The sequence below is a fragment of the Drosophila serrata genome, unplaced genomic scaffold, assembly GCF_035046125.1.
Source record: "Drosophila serrata isolate PLE 108 unplaced genomic scaffold, ASM3504612v1 contig_382, whole genome shotgun sequence".
NCBI classification, from domain to species: domain Eukaryota; kingdom Metazoa; phylum Arthropoda; class Insecta; order Diptera; family Drosophilidae; genus Drosophila; species Drosophila serrata.
Window position 1 is genome coordinate 8,811,712 of NW_028257280.1, and position 20,246 is coordinate 8,831,957.

The 20,246-nt window shown below is 44.1% G+C and overlaps 2 protein-coding genes across 2 annotated transcripts; one reads left to right on the forward strand and one right to left on the reverse strand.

Annotated features, from left to right (window-relative positions):
- The first annotated feature begins 422 nt into the window (after positions 1 to 422).
- Positions 423 to 2,875, forward strand: LOC110185071 (uncharacterized). Its single transcript, XM_020953755.2, has 3 exons — positions 423 to 674; positions 743 to 1,265; positions 1,537 to 2,875. The coding sequence occupies exon 3, from the start codon at positions 1,542 to 1,544 to the stop codon at positions 2,772 to 2,774; it is 1,233 nt and encodes a 410-aa protein (XP_020809414.2). The 5' UTR covers positions 423 to 674; positions 743 to 1,265; positions 1,537 to 1,541; the 3' UTR covers positions 2,775 to 2,875.
- A 15-nt stretch (positions 2,876 to 2,890) lies between these two features.
- Positions 2,891 to 3,748, reverse strand: LOC110185901 (uncharacterized). Its single transcript, XM_020954918.2, has 3 exons — positions 3,474 to 3,748; positions 3,250 to 3,417; positions 2,891 to 3,194 (listed from the first exon to the last, which is right to left on the reverse strand). The coding sequence occupies exons 1-3, from the start codon at positions 3,648 to 3,650 to the stop codon at positions 3,039 to 3,041; spliced, it is 501 nt and encodes a 166-aa protein (XP_020810577.2). The 5' UTR covers positions 3,651 to 3,748; the 3' UTR covers positions 2,891 to 3,038.
- Positions 3,749 to 20,246: the final 16,498 nt, after the last annotated feature.

Sequence of the window (20,246 nt, forward strand, 5' to 3'; positions counted from 1 at the left end):
ATAATTATTTAGGAGCTTGTAACGCTAGTGAAGGAGTCATTTCCGACCCTATAAATCATATATATTATTGATCAGAATCAAAAGCTGAATCGACCTAGACATGCCTGGTCAAAAAATAAATTTTTGAAATTTTTTCAAAAATTGGACAATATTTCAATTTCTTAAAACTTTATATTTAGTATGCAGATTTATTAACCCAACAAAAACTAATATAGGAACAGTTTCTGAATTGAATTTAAAGCATTTTTTGCTGAGTTATGAATTTTTTAAACTTTATTATCCCGAGAAAAATCGTGATTTAAAAATATAGGTAAATATTTGTAAAAGACTTGTGTAATGGATTCAAATATAGTTGTTACTTTTGAATGTAAGTATAAGTTCAAAGATTGTTATTACCTTTGCCTTTAAGCATTGCCTAATTTGTCAACGCCTTAAAATTTGAAAGCAAAGGGCTCCCTCAGTTTCACCCGATCTCTCTCAAGGGGAACTAGCCTTCGTTTAGCCAGCCGCCTTTCGGTGTCCAAATTATCCAAATTGAACTGAGTATGCCTTTGCCCAAGTAGCAAGTACTCGCTCATTCATACCCCAGTTCAAACACTGGGCAAGGCTCTATTCCCGTTCCCGTGTTCTGCCGTCGAACAGACAAACCAAAGACACATTCAACCCGCAACCAGGTCTGTATTCGAATCCGAACTCTTGTCCTTATGTATGTGCCACTCAACAACGCTGCGGTTTCATTTAGCCAACCGCAAAATTCTTGCCAAACAAAATAAAGAAAACAAGAAGAACTAACTTGGTCGAAGCTGAGCTAAAGCAAAGCCAAGCGGCAACGGAAATTGTTAACCTTTGGGGATATCAAACATTTACGATTGCGTGGCAGTGGTAGCGGCAGCGGCAGCAACATTTAAGTTTTTATCAGCACAAAATAAAGTTTTGGTTTACGGATTGTGTTCCAGGCCCGCACCTCGAAGCCCCGAAGCCCCCTCAGCCAACCCGCGCATTATTTGGCCAAAGCCAGCCACAAGTGCCCAGGAGCAGTAGTGGCAAGAAAGGCAGCAGGAGCAGGAGCAGGAGCAAGAGCTGGAGGAGGAGCAGGATCAGGGGCTGAAGGGTCGCTCGTGTTGATTCTCGGGCACGCAGAACTTTTATTCTTTTCAATTTCGTTTTTCTTGGCGAGTACTTCTAAGGGATTTAAATTTCTGTTTGCTGCCGAGCAGCCAACAAAGCAACCGTGGGAGCGAACACGTCGGCCGCCTGGGGACCAGGTGAGTTCTTTAGCTTCTTGTTGGCCTAATCACGGCCTTGCCGTTTTTTCCCTACAATCGAATGCACAAATCTGAAAGGCCCCGCCAATTTGACTTGCGTTTTTTTGCCGGGATCAAGTGCATATGCTTGCATACAAGGTGCATTTAATTAGGTCATGATAATTCTTAGTACTTGTCTTTAACTGAAAATGTCTATTTTCTTGGCTTTAGAATACACCTGATATAAATACTAGGCTGTAATACAAATGATAATTTCCTACGTTTTACCCAGGAGTTATGCTGAATAAAAGAAAGTGCTTTGGAGCTTCGCAACCCAACACAAATCCGGTAGCACCCTTGAATGCCGTCGAGGCTAATGACTCATATTTGGGCATGGAAGATTTGTCTAGACCCTCAAATATCGTCAACGCAAGCGACACGCTAATAGGCTTGGAAGATATGGCTCACGGGACAAATGACGATGGCATACCTTTTATTTTGGTTGATGGTGCGGCCTACACCACGCGTAGTAGTCTGGACCTGGCTCTTAGCCGAGTAGAGCAGAAGAGAATGGATCAGATAATCATGCAAATCGATAGCAGTGACCTTCCCCAGATTGAAGATACAGGGCCACCTCCAGAACTAGATATGGACATCAATCTTAGTTCAGGAGCACTGGCAGAGCGAAGAGCTGCGGAGGATGAGCGACGATTTCAGAAGGATATTAGCGAGCTCACCTTTTGGCCGCCAGAAACTGAAGAAACCGTCACCACTCCCACTACCCAAAGCCATAGCTCCATTAGCAGCATGGAGCAGGTTATCCTTAAGCTTGACCAGATGCGAGGTTCGACAAAGCAGGTTCCACCTCCGAGCACGGAGACACCTGTAGCCAAGCTACCTGTGCGTCCCGGGATCCAGCGACAGGGCACCTTTGATATCAAGCGGAATAAGGAGGGTGATAGGGATAAGGGTCCCGATATAGCCATTATATGCCCAGCTACCTCAAAGAATTCCCAATTGCACAAAACTCTATACCAGGCAGGGATCCCCAGCCTTATAAGCCGAAAGCACCCTTCAAAGTCCCCGGGGAATGAGTTTATTACTGTAAGAGCCGGGCAGCTCATCAATCATATCGGTGATCACTTTGTGGAACTCTGCCGTTTGTACGAGGAAGAAAACAACAGAGTGCTGAATGAGGGATCCACCTACACCTATTTGGTGACGATTAGTCCCGCTAATGGAGCCTCCAACTGCACCATCGACCCGATTTCAGATTCTGAAGTTAACTACCTTTGCTTATCTCGGAATTCATTATCATCCCATACGATTTCTAATCTTAAATGTTCAAAATCGGAGCTAAGTACTAGCGTTGTCGGAAGGCACTCCCCTGCGGCAGGTCCTTTAAAGCACGGTGCCAAAGTGACATATACCGAAGAGCGTGGCAGGTCGCAATTTTTGCGTAAGACGACATCCTCTATAGTTAATATTGCATCCCCTGCGAAATATTACCAAGGCAGGAAGAGAGATTGAGGTGAACGAATGGGATTTTATTGACAATTTTATAGTTGTTTGTCAAAATTAATTTAAATAAAAGAGTTTTCAAGAAACTGCGCTTATACACGCACTTTAAATGCATTTTGCTTTTTTCTTTCACCCAGTTAATGTTCAATTAAAGCTTCTTAAATTATTTATATTGAAGTGAAATCTGTGGAAAAGTGGAAAATGTCAGAAGACATTGAGGTTGAAGTGTTGTTCTCTTACTCCTGATATATATAATATGTATATTGTGGTAGTTTAAGAGATGGTGACATATATATTCACTGTTGCACGAAGAATGTTATAAGCAAACCATTGAGATTGAAAACGAAACTCGCCGAGAGGAAATGTAATAACCTCAGTAACCTGTGTATTGAGAAAGTCGACAGTCAATTTATCCACAATAAGATCGTGCTGCAATAAATGCATAAGGTTAATTACATAAGCATTATGAATATTTAGAACTCACATTGTACGGACAAGTATGGTTCATGTTCGAGTGGCTTTGGAAGAAGCTATAAAGATATACAACCACTGGGTTTGAACTTGGATTTCTCAAGAATTTACAAGCATCCACAGTGACGTTGTACAGAAATGGTTTATAGCCACCAAATCGTTTTAGCAGCGCAAAGTTTACCTGTGGAAGTGGCTCTTTATTAGTCTTAAATAATTTGAGTTGACTCTCATAAGAACCTGGACATTGGTAATGGGTGTTTTGTAGAGCTTTACTTTTAAAGAAATGTATTTAAAGCTCCGGTTAACCGCCTTAAAATGGCAATACTCAAAGTTGCTAAACTTCGGATCCAAGTAAGTGCAGTTTAAATTCGTAAGCTGCACTTTGCTGATGACCTGAAATATCATATATGGCATTCCCCTTCTTAACTCAAATTCTTTCTTACTTCTAAAAGAACGCAGAGAATCACAAGAGTCTGCACTAAATGAATATACACAAAACTCATCTTGAACGAACTGAGCGAACTGAAAAAATAAATAGAGAGCGTTTTTGTCATTGGGCAAAACGGATTTTTTAAGCAATTAAGATCTCATCAATACCATTATTTGAACTTTTAAAGGTATATCGTTGATCAAAGCATTTAATAAATAATCGATGTATTTTGAACCATAAATTCTATAATTATAGTCGATTTCAGTTTTGAACCGAGATTACCAGTACTCTGTACATAGATAATTATGCATTAATAAATAATGAACTAAGTATAACCAATTTTATATTCAGGTGCTTCGGATATTCAAAACGAAGTCAATAAGTATGACAAGTATGAACCCTAGTCCTGCTGATTATATTTTGTTCTTGGGTTTTTAATACTCCGATTATTATTAAAATGAATCATCAAAAAACCTAACTGGATAAAAATACTTTTTGTGCTCACAGTATGAACTACAATTATTTAATCTTCAAAATAACAATACCTCTTGTCATGGCTGACTAACCTCGAATCATTTCTGAGTGTCTCCTGGACGAAAAAGTTGGCATTTTTGCTTACTTCCTGGAGGAGTGCCTAATTGCAGGATGGTCACCAGCCTTGCACCACGCACTTCCATTGCTCATTTCCGAAGGTGGCCTCGAGTGCGTTGCTGCAGCTCATTTTGCTCGGTTTGCGCAATTGTGGCCAAAGTGTTTTCAACTTTCCTCTGTCATTTTGCCTGGAGGTCGAACCCAGAGTCCCCTCTTCCCCTGCCCATCGAGCCCAGTTGGATTTGGAGAAATGTCGGCCAAGTGCCTGGCCTGGCCTGGGTTGGCTTGTGCCAGTTGGCATTGCTCCTGCTGCAGGACCTTTGCGGCCGCCTTCTGCCTCTTGTCATCTGTCGTTGGGCACAAATTGCAAGATTGACTGTTGGCCAAGGGATGGTGCCGAGAGAGGCTGGGGGGAAAAGTTTTCATTAGTTTTAATTAAATCCCAAACAGCATTTCCATGCTGCACTCTCCGAGGCGTGTGTTCTTTAGAGGCTTTGTCAATGAGTTTGCCCAACAAAACCGAATTAAAAACACATCAAAATTAATGACACTTCCCCCCTGGGATGAAGCATAGTAGTGGGTGTAAGCCAGGCCAAAAGGAAGCCATGGCAACTGTGGCACTCGAAGTGCGGACAACATTTGTGCAATTTATTTGCCTGTTTTTTTTTGCGTCGCTTCTGGACGCTTGCATGTTGCTAAATAAATTTCATGATTTACTGCAGCCATACTACGGGAAGCGCGAACAAGGAAAAAATGACAGTTGCCAGTGGCCACAATGTTTATATAGTTGTCGCGTGTGGGCGTGGCACGTCCTGGGAGGCGTGAGGATGGCAGAGGCTGTCGGTACATGAAATTTGCAATTAGATTTGGCGAAAAGGCAGCCGCAACATCCGCCCGGCGTCCCAGTTCCACTTGCCAGCAGTCAGAAGCCAGTATCCAACTTCGTTCGCCGGGTCGGGTCCGGGCAAAATATTTAATGCGGAAAGTTTAATCGCAATGGCTGCGGCAGCAACAGCAACAGCAATAGCGACAGCGGCAGCGGCGCATTTCCGGCATTTGTTGGTTTTTAGACTGCATTTCCCGCAGAAACAGCCACAGCAACAGCAGCATCAGCACCAGCGGCAAAACAGGACATGGCCATCGCACAGGCAGGCTCATGGTTGACATCATCAAATTTGATGCCGGGCATTTACGGACACAACCATCCACCCGGCCGCCGCCTGTCTTCTGGGGATCGGGGATCAGGCCAGGGCACGGCCATGTCCGGAGTGCGGACGCACTTTCGCTGCGGCCGGCCTTTGAGCATCCAAAGAAATTAAATAAATTTTTGATTAGCCAGTTGGGTCCGCTTCCGCACGAGTTGCAACAGCCAGGCCACATCTGTATATACATATATATTCTGCACTCGGAACGAGGCGGCTTTCGCTGGGATTTAGTTTCGCTTACGGCGGTGGACCGCTTTTTCCGAGAAACTCTGTGAAAGTGGCCTGATTGGCTTGGAAACCAATGGTACAAAGTGGGGTCAATTCGGAAATGAAGTCAGTACGATCTAAAGCAAGTAACTAGGAAATCGCAGAAAGATTCTAGATGATCTCTCGTGAAAAATATATAAATTAGACAGTTTAATATCGAGATTCTTAGAGTGGGAATTCCAACTAATTGAGAGTCAGTGAAAGTGGGATTCGTATTTTTCCCAATTTTCATTCCCGCTAATTGGTGCTCTGGTAATTTCGGGTAAAACCTCCCTCGGAGTTGTGCTAGTGCCACACAATTAGAATGCACAACAAATAATTACATAATAAATTCCCCGCACAGCTGCAACTGCGAATGCAACTGCACGCGGCGTCTTCCGGCAGCAGCTGCCACGAAATTTAAATGGAAATAAGTGGCAGGACGTTGACGGGTCCTGCGGGAGAAGCGCGTCCTTGTTTGCGACCACGTTTACAAATGCCTTCGACTAGTTGAGCACTTGATCAGCGAGTGTCTGGAGCGGGAGCTTCCGCCATCCATATCCATTCCGCCTCCTCGCTCGTGTGGGCGACGGCGAGATTAATAAAATTTATTATCATGGCGATAGTGGCAAAACAAACTGAACAGAACGCCCCACACATCCCCCAAAGTATTTATGTGCGCGGCGCGGCTGAAGCCAGCGGGGAGAACATATCAAAATGAAGTAAAATTCATTTTGCAACATTCAGCGGGCGGCGAATGCAAAACCCAAATTGCAAATGCTTCTGGGCTGCCGAGAGAGAGAGCTCAGTGCCAGGAGATCCTTCGCTTCCATCCCGGGGCAGGAGTAGGGAGCAGGGAGCTGGGACTAGGACCGAGCGGAAGTTCGACGCCCAAGTGGCAGTGGCGATAATAGCGCCCTGCCATGTGCGCTAAAGTATTAGCATATAAACATGCACACTCGCAAACGGCGGGCAGCAAGAAAAACTTTTGACTGCAGCGGCGCTATCAGGAGACACATAAATATGAGAGCGCCAGCGGGGCTTGAGAACGGCACTCGGAGAAAGTCCTTGATGGGGCAAAAAATGTAGCTGTACTTTGTACTTGTATTTGCAGGACACTAATTAAGCTAAAAAATATATATAAAGTTTTATAAAAACGAGAAAGGAAATTACTTTTAGGAAGACGAAGCTTCTATATCTTTGCAGTTTGCAATTGAATTCGAGAATCATTTTACTATGATCATTTATATAGAAAAATCAAAGTTTTAAAATCTCATAACTAAGCCAAAAATGCATTAATTTCAATTCAGAAACCGTTCCCACGTTAGTTTTTGTAAGGTTAATAAATCTGCATACTCAATTTAAGATTTTAAAAAATTGAAATTTTTTTGAATTTTTAACAATTTTAATGATGTAACCCCTTATGAATTTTTCAATTTTCGAAAAATTTGCAAAAATTTATTTTTTGACCTGACAAGGCTAGATCGATTTAGCTTTTGATTCCGATCAAGAATATATATGATTTATGGGGTCGGAAATGACTCCTTCACATCTTTATAAGCTTCTGACTTCAGTGATAATACCCTAAAAGGGTATAATTTAGTTACAAAAGTTATAAAACTTATAGTTTATTCACTTCACTTATTTAGAATATAACAGCTAATCAGAAAATATAGTTTGATATTATACAGGCCTTAAGTTAACAAAATGCAAAAGTAAAAAACTATTAAATTTGCAAAACCTTGTCCTTGAAAAAGTATCTTTTACTCTCAGTGCACTCAAAGGGGTAGCCTGGAGAGTGGCGACTTTCTAGGCAGATATATGGAGTGTAAAAGTGTCATTGCCACGCCCATCTCCCACTATCCCCTACCCACGCCTGCTACCTCTGTCCATGCAACTGCAGCAGAGTGGAATTTGAATATTATTGTCACCCCCACACACAAACACCAACACTCGTAGGGCACACCCGTGGAAGAGGCACGAACACAGGTTTACTTGGACAGACCTCGACCTGGAGACCAGAATGGAGATAGAAGCGGAACCAGAACCAACCACTATTTAATACTGTTTGTGCGAAATAATAGCCAGGACCCCCAAGGGGAGAGGAGGGAAGGAGGGAGCACCCCTGGCGGTGCCGTAAATTCAAATTAAGTCGCCCAACTTGCTGACAGTTAAAATCTTGGTAACAAAAATGTGCAGGGAGGCGGCCCACAGGAGAGATCAGCACTGCATTGGGTCACACTGCGTATGAGTGTTGTCGCCTGCTGGTGTGTGTGTGTGTGTTAGCCTGTCTATGCCCATTTGCATCCGTGTGTGGGTGCGTTAGTTTGCAGTTTGTTGAGCATCACACACGCAGTTGGTTTTGAATTTATTGCCGCAAAATGCAGCAGCGCAGGTATTCCCCAAGAAGTGCAGATGGATTAAGTGAGCTCTTCCTGCCCCCAGAGTGTGAGTGTGATTGCGTTTCATTTTAATTAAATACTTTGCCAAGCTTTCGTGAAACGCCAATGGATGGAAAATGTCAAGGCCTTCTGCTCGCTTTCACCTTGCTCTTCATCGAGGCTCCCCTCATCTGCCCCGCCCAGCACTTTACCTCATTTCCGGTCGCCTCGAGTGGCCCCAGCCAGCCTGGTCAACTTTCATTGCAGCAATTTGGGGTCATCATTGAAATCAATAAACGCCGGCAAAGTTCAAAGTGCGATTTTAAGGCACCGGGGAGCAGGACGAAACGGTGAGCACTTTTCCTGCCCCAGACAAAGTTGAAAGATTTCTCTCGGCCCGAAAAGTTTGTCTGACCAGGTCAGGGAATTGAATGGTGTCCGTGGAAGTGGTGGAGGTGGTGGAACTCTAAATTATGACGAGCAGATGGAGAGAAAGATGGTGCTGGCCTGATAGTCCAGTGGCAATTTCTTCACTCCACACTGTAATCAAAATAAAATAAATTCAAGGAAATCGTGTTGAAAATGGACTCCAAGGTAGTACCTTAGTTAAACTCCATTATGCAGCCATTAAATTTTACCCAAATATTTATGCTGGCAAAGAAACTAAGATTTATTTTAAAAGCAACTACACATTTTGTCATTAAAAGAATTCATTGTAACGAAATGCTTACTATGAACAAATGGAAATAAATATCTGCTAGGATAGTGGGTGTTAAAGAAAAAAGAAAAGTAAACCTTTGATATCAAGTTTAGCCTTTTATTGCGCTCCATTTCCGTCGCAGTCGCGCTTAAGCTTACAATCAATTCCGGAGCTGATTGCCCACTACACCGGAGCGTTTAATAATAAAAACTCAATTTCATCCTGCGCCCCTTTGTGCCTCGTCTTTCTGAGAGCTTGGCCGGAAATTTGAAGCCAATTAAAAATGCATTCAACGGCAGCGCGCCAGAAAATAAGCGGGGGAAAAGAAAAATGAAAAGACAAATTGACAGTCGGTCGCCGGGGGAGGAAAAATGCGACCTGAGCCCCGTTGCTCCTTGACTGCGCGAGCCCCCGGACAGCTCAAGGACGAGTGGGAGAATCTCGGGCACGAATCTCGGCCACGATGCATCTTTCATTGAAATAAATATGATTGCTGTGATCCGCTCAATCAGTCAAATGGACCAAATCGAGTATTTTAATCATTGCTGCTGGCTCGAACCACAAACAGTCGTCGCTGGTACTGCCACAAAGGCGAGCACTTGACAGGAGCATTAAAAGGATTGCAGGGCAAACAAAGCCAAGGACCGGGTGCTGGGGCAGGAGGTGGCTTTTAAATCCGAGGCGACGCAGGTGGAGGAAGGGGTGTGAATTTACCGGAAAAGTGCACAAGAAACGCCACTTTACATGCCAAATCGTAAATATTTCGCCATGAAAACAGCACCAGTGCCTGCCAACCTAGAGTGGAGTGAAGTCGTTTCATTTCTACCTTTTTTTTTTTTGTTTTTGTATTTTCCATTTCCACCTGTAACGGCAACGGCAACTGTCGCCCCGGCAGTGGCAGTACGCATCGAGTGTGAATGAAGTGCGCTCTCGGGCGCTTTGCGGCGTTTTGCCGGAGTAGGAAATGAAAAACACTGGAATAATACACAGCAGAGAAATGCCGCTCCAAATGTGTGTGTGTTTCTGTTATTTTTTCTGTTTTTAGCACACTTCTCTATGACACTTGGTGGCCAGCAGTGAGGGGCTGGAGATGATGATGCTTGTCGAGCAGGTTGCCTAATGGCAGGCGGGCTCTGATGCCTGCCTCCAGATGTACAGACTAGGGGATACTCAGCATCATCTAAATATAGAAAATCCAACTCAAAAACAGTCTTGCAGAAGCACCAAATATAAATTATTTGAAACAAATTTAAATACTATTCTATTTTAATTAAATTTAATCGTTTCTTCGGCATCCTAAATACAAATCTTACCATTAGGTATCTTCTACTTTACAAAGTATTTACTGGTTCGTAAATATTTTAAATGCTTAATGCATTCATTCAATCCTTAAAGTATTCATAATTTTCAAAGCCCCTTTGATACCATTATACCCAACTAATATCACGTTAGTGTGAGCTATCCTGAAACTGACACCTCGTAATTATGTGATGCTGTTTTTAGCAGCTAAAAGCTGTGCGTTACTCCGATAATGTTTTTGGAGCTGCAGCCTCCTGTGACGTTGACAGTCAAGAGCAGCCGAGTGCAACATAATATTCAAGGTATACCGGGCTAGACTTTAATTGTGGCTGCCACAATGCTCTTAAAGCCGCTTTGATTCGGAAAAGTGAGTTGCTGGCTGCTAGAAGAAATAGACCCGACTTGGCCAGGCAAACTAACTCCTTTGCAGCTCCTTCTTGGCCTCTGTGTACTTGCCTCACATACCTTGGCTTCGGCTGGCCGTAATCAATTTAGACGCTTTCCCGGCTGAGTGTTGTGGGTTTCTTGAGCATATCCTTTTCTATCTGCGGCTACAGGTCCTTGGAACAAAGGGCCGCCACTGCCCAGCGCCTGGGGACAGGAAATGCATCTTGGCCCGGGCAGCTGGCAGCTGGCTGAGCTCCTTGGACTTGGCCCATGGAGCGGCCCTTTCATGCTGTTGTTCATTTTTGACATAAACATTATGATACATTCGGTTCAGTAATTTTTATTGTATTTTTTTGCCGAGCAGCCGCTGCAGCCACAACTTTCCCCTGATTTCGCCGAGTCGAGCTGAGCTGCCCGCGAGCTGCTTCGATGTGCCTGGGAAATGCTTTTGTAGTGGCGACTGCCGCCCCTGCTGCCAGCTTTAATATAACCAACGATTCCCGAGAGCTTTTGTGGACATTTTGCTTTTATTAAAAAGTACTGGGCCCTCAAGTATGGCATCGCTGCAGTTCTTTATTATGTGCAAGATTTCTATGCTGGCAAGGAAAATTATTATTGTGCTTTTGCCCATATATATACATACATAAAATATATAGATTTATGTGCGCTGCTCATGTGTGTTCCTGGCCCTTTACGCACAATAAATAATGCACAATATGGCCAGGGGGCAGCACATTGTCCGCTCGACTACGGATCGGACCGCACTCCTAAAGACTGATGTCCGGGGCTATTCTCTAATCAAACAAAATTCAATCACTCGAAATTCATTGCATACTTTTCAACGGTCGCCGAGGGCAGGGGATGATTTACAGTGCCTTTCTTTATTATTCATGTATTTAAGGACTCGAGCGAGGGACTTTGGGGATTTCGCCTTATTTTTTTGCGATTTCATTATGTTTGATTACTTGTTGTTCTTGTCAGGATTTTGCTGCTCGAGTATGTATGTTCTTGTGTACTTCCTTGTTGGCTTTTTGCGTATGCAAATCCCCAAAAGCTCGGCCAACTGGCTGGGAGATAAGTGCATTTGTCAGTCATTCAATTTGCGTCCCGCTCGCTCGGAGGGAGTACGAGTCCTTGTCGTCGCACGCTTCTCTCCTGGGTGAAACACCAATTGTTTTCATTGATTTTATTTCAGCAATTCCCCCCTTTTTATCCCCATGTGCTGACTTGTTGATGGCCAGCTATTTGACGGTGTATTGAGCTGGCAGCCCGGGCTCAGTCAGTCAGAGCCAAAAGAGTGTGACTAACATGTTGGCTGCTTATAATTCCCCGACGTATGTAGCTCTGGTAAAGTATTCCAGCTAAAGAACAGATATAAATCAAATTAACTCTGCTCGGCTGGGATAGAGATTCGTCCGATAGCCGCTGACAGGCGGCATTGATTTGCCAGCTAATTGCCAGAAAGGATTATGCGGCTCTTGCACTCGGACCAAGACGAAAACGAGGACGAGGACGAGGACGAGGACGAGGCACCCAAAAGACAAAAGAACCAAGGCGGTCTGCCTGAATCAACAGAGCAACAAGCAAGATAAGACGCCCACGGACCAGATTCTTTGTTTCGACCGAGAACAAAGGGAATGCCTAATGGCAGATACACAGTCGAGCCATAAATCTTTAATGGCGATATGAGACGACAGCCTTCGCCCAGGGGCAGATTAAAGGCTTTTAATTGTGAGGGGCGTGCCTGCAATCTGGCATTCATTTCTGCAACAGGGCTTACGCGGTTCATCAATCTCTACAATCGACGAACACGAACCGGGTACATTTCCTAATTAAGCCATTGGGCTAATTATGATTGAAACATTGCGCATTCGCAACGTCAATGCGAATATTACGTATACGCCCCGCCAAGGGGATTTGCAATTGGATAGCATGCCACACGAATATTCAGCGATTTTTAGCTGGGTACACCTGGGGTTGAATCATTTACACATGTCAGCCTGCGGTTTAATGTGTTTGTGATACGCGCCATTATGCGTAAGCCCGACGAATATGAATTTTAAATATCTGCAGTTCTGCGAAATCAGTGAGATGCGTCCTAGCGTACACGCATAATGCGCTTAAGAGCCGCAACTGTGTGTGTGCGTGCCTGCATAATTAAACCCAAAATAAAAGGCCTTGTTTAGCTGCGCAATTAAAAGTAGAGTGAAATCGCATCTGTGATTTCCCAGCGCATTGATTGATGGTTCTGCTTGTCAAAGGATGTATTAAAAGTATCTCAAGATCTCAAAATGTGCGTCATACCTTTGGCTTCCCGGTACATAAATGCAATTAGCTGAGCTGCTTGGCGGCGGAGCGGCAACTTTCGAAGGCATCTGGCAAAGTTTCGCTAACAAAAATTGAAACAACTCGAAACTTGCCAAAATTGCTTTTATAATGCGCAACTTAAGCCCGTCCCCCGCGACTAGGCTAATAGGGCGTGAAATGGAATGAAAGCGGGCGAAGACAAAAATTTAATTCACGCCAGCAAAAGTGCGGCGAATTAAATTCATGCCCGGCATGTGAGCGGTGCATTTTTCAGCTGCCTCTGGAGCGACACAAATGGCAACAAAACTGTCAGCGGCAGCGGCCAAAAGGAGCCCATCCTATCCGCCCTCCGCCCTCCGCCCTCGGCCAGACCTTGCAACACATGCATAAATGCGGCTCCTGTGAAAAGCTGAAAAGCTGATGGGCAAGGGGATGCTGCAGAACCGCAAATAAATTCAACAGCAGGCAGTTAGCTCACATTTTCTGGGAACCGCAGGATACACACCCCAACACACACACACACACTCAACCGCACACTTACACACAAACACACACAACCCCTTTCAGTGAGTAAGAGAAATGTTAGATGGTAGTTTCGAGACTGGCTCCCAGATTTCATTCACAGCTCTGGCCGCTGCAAATAAAACACTCCAAACAACTGCCACTGCATGCAAAAATACTCAAATTATTTATTTAAATTTGACCAGAGTCAAAACGACAAATGGGACAGCTTCATTGAATTAATCACGGCCAAAGCAAACTCTGCCACAACTATTCAATTTTCGACTTTCATGCTCTGCCAAAGGCCGCAAATTCAATTAGAGACATTCGGGTTCGGTTCACTGGACGTTGATGGGCAAATCGATGGGCTATTAAATAAAGAGATAATAGATAATGCCATAATGTCTCCATCAACTGATCCAAAGTCATGTTTCAATTGCAATTACTCTGTGCCTGTGACTTGTCACTTCCTTGTGGTTCCCGTTTGCTCGGACACAATGTTGGGTGATTAAAATTGCCAGCCCTGGCTTAATTATTGCAATTAGTTTCGGCAGGAGATGCTTCGGGCGACTGGATGACCCAGATTGTGTCTCAAGCTGGACAATTAAATTGTAAACACATTTATTTGGACCACGTTGAGTAGTTTCCTTCGAGTCAGGGTCAAGGCTCGGGCCATTCATTAGCCAACTTAATGTGCTTCCGAAATGGAAATTTATGTCTGCTAGTTGTAGCATTGCATAAGCAGGCCAAAAAATATTCCGCATAAATCTCGATAGCTTGCATTTGCATCTGTGGGCTGCAGCAGACTCGTCCACGCGGACGACTGACTGGCTGGCTGGCAGTCCTGGCAGTCCTGGAGTCCTGGCAGCCGCGTGCACTCAGCTAAATGAAAACGTGCACGATTTTTCCAAATAGTTTAGTGCCAGGCAGCATGAAGCGTGTTATTTTATCTCTCAGCCCCTTCGCGCACAAGTAGCAGGAGGCAGCGTGCGGCAAGATGCCGCAAAAGTAAAGCAGGTTGCAGCAGCAGCAGCAAAAGCAGAAGACAGGCATCGCATATCAAGCAGGGGGGTGGAACGGTGGCGTCCCAGTCCTTTATATACATTTTTGTTTCGCCTTTCGTGGAGCGAAAGTGTTGTGGCAAGACAATGCCGAGCACAAGTTTAAAGCAGCTGCTGCTGCTGCAGGTCCATTCCCCCATCCTTCCTTCCTCGCTCTGTAAGCCAAGCAGTTTCGGGACTGCCATGTAGGTCGGCTGTGTGCCATGCTTAATTTGATCATTTATCAACTGTGAAATACATGAGCTGCCTGCTGCCTGCCAGCGGCCCTGCTCCGCTCCACTGACAAATCTAAACAGGCATGTAATCATTTCAGCTGAGGTCTTAATGCCGCAACGCAACGCAACGCCGACACTGCCTGCAGTCATAGTCGTAGTCAGTTAGTTAAAGTCCGCATATTCCTTTGGCTTTCGGTTCCCTCCATTATCAACGTCCTTCCCTCCCCCCTCTAACAGTTGTGTGCATGTTCAACGCGGCGTATGCGCAATATTTAGAATGCATGCTCGCTTTGTTGTCGCAGCTTGAAGCTTCAAGGAGCATTTCAAGAGGACTCTCAGACCCGGTTTTGGCATCGGCTTCTGCGGCTGCAGCTCGGAATTATAAATGACAGCGTTGATTAAAATGTATAACAAAGCGTGTGTCTAGACTAGATATCCGAGGGTTATTTGGATGCGGCGGCGTAATGAATTGAAATAAATACTTGGAAGGGAAGGTCGCTTCGGGAAGCCGAAAATTTGATAATGATAATCTGTCAATACTCAGCCAAAAATTCATTATATTCAATTCGGAAATCAGCCCAATGTTAGCTTTGTTAGGTTAATAAATCTGCATACTCCATTTAAGATTTTAGAAAATTTTGAAAAAAATTAAATTTTTGCCAGACATAGCCAGATCGATACAGCTGTTTAGCTGATCACAAAATATATATGATTTAAAGGGTCGGAAATGTCTCCATCATAGTATAAAATCCTCTGATTTATATTATTATTATCAACATTTTTATGTGACAATTTTTTCTACAAATCAATGCTTAAAAATCGCATAACTAAGCCAAAAATGCGTTAATTTTAATTCAGAAATCACTCATATGTTAGTTTTTATTAGATTAATAAATCTACATACTCAATTTGATCTTTAAAAATATACAATATTTTGTCAAATTTTGACAATTTATTTTTTGAATCCAATTGATTAAGAATTAATGTTCTAGCTCAATTATTTTGAAATCATGTAAGAAGTTTAATAAGAGTACATTAAAGAGAAGAAAAATAATTACTGGAATAATTAATTAATCAGTTCGCCTAAAGTTTAAAATTTAACTGTAAAGTTCTGTAGAAATCACAGTATAAATTTTCAATCACTTAATACACATTTTGGTTTATTATAATGCATTTTCATTTGAAAATAAATACGCATCAATACTGTTAAACAGCATATCCCTAAGAAACACGTCATATAAAACTTAAATCCCATCTTCTAGATGCATTTTTATTGTCTGCAGAGTGAGCTACTCTTTCTGAGATATATTTTAAATGTTTACGGCCTGCTTTGCCTTGCGTTTTGGTCTAATTCTCGGCACTTAACTTGAACCCCGTTTAGCCAGTTCCTCCTGACCCTCAAAGCTCAGCAAAGTGGCCGCCAGCGCGTCAACATAACATTTTTCGCTTTATAAATATTTGAACGCTTAAAAGCTGGCAAGGACCCGCCAGGAAGGCACGAGAGCTGCAACTGCATTTGAAAGCAGCGGCATAGCACTCGCAGCCAGCTCCTCTGGCTGTTTCGGATGTTTTGGCCAATTTCCCTACTTTCCCCAGTTTTTCCTCGAGTTTCTCCCCGGGTTTCCGGCTCGGAGAGCTGAGGCGATAATCGCATGAGGTTGAGCGCTTTATTGGCCTCGCTTATGCTCATAAAAGTCGGCCAGGCGAGTGGACTGAATCCGGGGGATTCTGTAGCCCGGCTGCACTGCATCCGTTTCGTACGCTGGAGATTTGGGGCGACTAATTGGAATTTGTTGCCGGCAATTAGAGTCCTTGCAGGCCAAAAAGCAGGACAAAGAGCAGCGCCGCAGCTGACACTTTAAGGCCATTGAGGATCGCATTTGCATTAGCTGCTGCAGTCGCAGTCCAATAATAACAATAATAGCAGCAGAACGAGCCACTGGGGCAACAAGCCCCTCCACGACCTTGCTGCGGTGGCTGTGGATGCGGATTCGGATATGGCATTATTTTGCATTATCCTTGGCGGGGGTGATGCTGGTTGGCTGTTGGTAATACTGTTATTGTTGGCATTATGGCGCTCAATGTGGCACAAAAGTTCGCTGGTTCCCCTGCCTCCAGCTCTGCCATGCCTCTGCCAGACCGCAAAGTTGCTACCCAACTTTCCGCTGCGCCTGCTTGACATATAAATTTTAATTTCTGCCTGCCTGCCCTTCCCCTCGAATAGAAAGTGGAAGCGGAACTTTGCGGGCAGCCGCACAGCACAACGCAAAACAACGCAGAGGCAAACACAATCTGGAGCTGAAACTAAAGTTGCATTGGCCACACTCGAGAGCAGCTGGCAGGCCCTGGAGTGGCCACTCCAGGACGACGAGGGCCGACCAGCGGCGGTTCAAGGTCCTGGCCCCGGTACCAGCATCAATTTATGAAGCCGCAGGCCCGGCCAGCACACAGACCCAAGGACGGACTGACAGGCGGACCTCGGAGCCACCGCCAGCAAAATGTAATTTATTGAGTCTGACGCTTGTCAGCGGCGTGTGAAGTGGCTGCCACCAGCATCTGGCAATTTATGTGGGCCAAGTCCGCTTTTTTTGGGCCAACTTTCCGCTTAGGCTGCTCTGCTGCTGCCGAACCCTTTGAGACAACTTTTGGGCTCAACCGGAAATGAAAAGCAATGGCAAACATTTGCAGAAACTATAGGTGGGGCCTTAATAAGATTGCCAAGTTAACGTTTGGATTCTCAAGATAAAAGCACAGAGAAAAAAATTGAAGGGACTATATGAGGATTCTGAAAATTTCGCAAACATAATGCATAAAATTTCAAATATACCATTGTGAGCGGCAATTAAATAACCGTTGTTGCAATAATTACATTAGTACATTAAGGAATAATAATTATATAATAATCAGGAAAAAGCACCGATAATCTTGCAAAACTTCTCTCTGTCTCATATTCCCTGAAAAGGGAGCCGGAAAATAAGAACGACACATTAAACACTCCCCGCTCTTCCGGCCCCGCTCAGCTCAGCTATCTCCATCTGAAGAATGGCACTCCCACTCTAGCTCCGCCATGTCCTCGAGATGTCCTTTTGGAGCAAGAGCCCGCAGCCAAGTCGAAAGACAACTGCGGCTTTTATTGTTTCCGCTGTTGACATTATCACGGCAGCGACACCTGCCGGGTTGGGTCGGCGAGCATTTTATTGTTTTGCGCTTGATGCAATGTGACAGCACGTCCTTATGCCACTCGGCTCGTTCGTCCTTGCGTGCGAGGACAGCCCGACATTTGCACGCCGCCAACAGTCAATATTGCGCATTCGCCGCATAGTCCCATTACAATAATTAAACGGCGTCTGCAACAGTTGGCCGAGGGATCAGTCGATAAACATGCAAAGCCCAGGGGCGGCAGCAAGTCACAAAGACAGAGACAGAGCCGGAGTAAGATGCTCCATTGGCCGACTGCCGCTGAATAATTAGACAGCTTCCTCTTTCGTTTCCGTTTCCGGTGACGCCTGTTCGCATAAATTACATTCGATACCAGAGGGCAGCAGAGTGCAAAAAAAAGAGCTATGGAGGAGATGCCAAGCAAGATCCTTAAAAAATCAGACGCCCAGCTGTCGTTTGCGGTGGGGATTCCCAAGAACAAGAAAGGGCGATGAGCCCCTCGCAAGTTGGCGGCAAATTGTGATTTAGTGCGCGGCACTTCTTCGTAGTGCCGAATCAAAAGCGCATAAATATTACCAATCCGGCAGGCTCTGCCGCATTGATATCATTTACATTTCCGTCGAAAGCGTTTACGCGCCGCCTGTCGCTGCACGTATTTATTATGCATTCCGCTGCAATCGAGGTCATTTTTTGCACACTTCCCCGCGGGCCCGCACTCAATTAAGTATGCGCGGCGTTGGGGGAAAAAACTGCTAACTGAAATCCATCTAAATTACTTCTGAACGATGATTGGATGCCGATTAAAAAGATGGCAAATTGAGCACTACAATTTAATTACCAAAATTGACGGCAGCAATTTCGGGCAAACCGAACCAAATTGCTCGGCCGTTACACGGGATGAAACCGGATGAAATGCCCGGCATTTCCGACATTCGTCCAGGGTTCGAAGCTGTGATATCGGGCAAAAGGGAATCGGAGGGGGGCGCACTTTACAAAATTCTGAAAGATCCCTGATTTGTCATGGACCAAGAAGAGGCTAAAATTCAGTCCCTCGCATTCGGAATTCACAACCTGACAAATGCGTATTAGTGCCTAAGAGGACATCATCTCGATTGGCCCAGCCTGATATGCTCGGCTGGCTGGCAGGCAGCTCAGAAATGTTCCGGCCATCAACTCAGCAATGCAAACGCTTGCATTTTACGAGAACTGTTTATTTGGAATGCAACGATGCATTGTTGCAACACACTGATCCCATTTTCCACGTCAAAGGGACAGCGCCAACTCCAAAAAGAGTGCCCCGAAAAGAGGGGCCCATTGCCATTTTTTATGCAACGCTTTTTGCGGTTGCCGTTAACGCTGATTTATGAGTGTTAAGTTAATTTGGCCTGCCAGTCCCCCCGTGGGACTCAGCTCCGCGCTGCAGCCCCCGGAACCCGCCTCTTCATCATTCTAGGCTCCGGCTGGTAGCATTTGCCGCCCACTTCGTGCAACTCATGCATGTTTGAACGGCATCAGCGCCCACATAAAGTACCGCCCTTCCTGGAGCACTCCAGCACCCCCCTCCTCCTCCTCCTGCTCGTGCCACTGGAATCCACCACCCCCTTGAATGCAGGATGCAAATAGAGGCGCCGTTGAAATGCACTTTGAGTTATAGTCAAAATATAAAACGCACAGTTGCATTTACGAGGCCATAGACTGCGTTCGGCCAAATGGAGAGCGATGGCATTTTACACCTTCACCTGCGGGGGCAGTAAAAGGTTAAATGCTGAATTATCCGACATTCTTGCCGGGTCATACGAGTAACACTATGGCTACTATGTATCGTAAGAGAGAATATTTATATCTAACTATGCCTATGATTATCACCTTACTATATAAAAAACAATTGGATTTTTAATCTTGAACTTACTTAACTTGTTTTCTGTATTTTATTGGAATGAAATGAAGGGAAAATATTTTGTAACACAATTTAATACATTTTCCTATTACTATGTTATTAACATTATTTACTGATATTTTCTGAAATGTTCTTGACTGGTAAGTACTAGCAAGAATTATTACGGTCTCCGGCAAAAGGGTTTAATTTTTTTTTTATTTTAATTAGTTTTGGTTACTGAATTAAGAACTTTAATTGAAGAAAATCTAAAAGCTGGTAATAATTTATGTGAACTAAGATGACATCATATTCTGAATAATAAAGAATTAAGTAATCTTCTTAATTTTTTACCTAATGGTAAGAAGCATTCATTTAACTATATTTTTATCTATATAAATAAAATTGTAGTCCTAAAATTGATTCAGATTCCACAATGCCGATAAATGTTTCAAATCAAATTGCTATAAAGGATTTCTTTATTATAGTACCATCTCTAGTACCTAGTTTATAGGAACGTGGTACAAATCAAATTGTTTTCAAGCCAGAGATTCATGAAAAAATCTCCATAGATGGCTCATCTTGCGCATGCGAACTAAAGCAAACTCTAGAAAAGGACAACCGGTCTATATTAAAAAAGGGATGTTTTTGAATT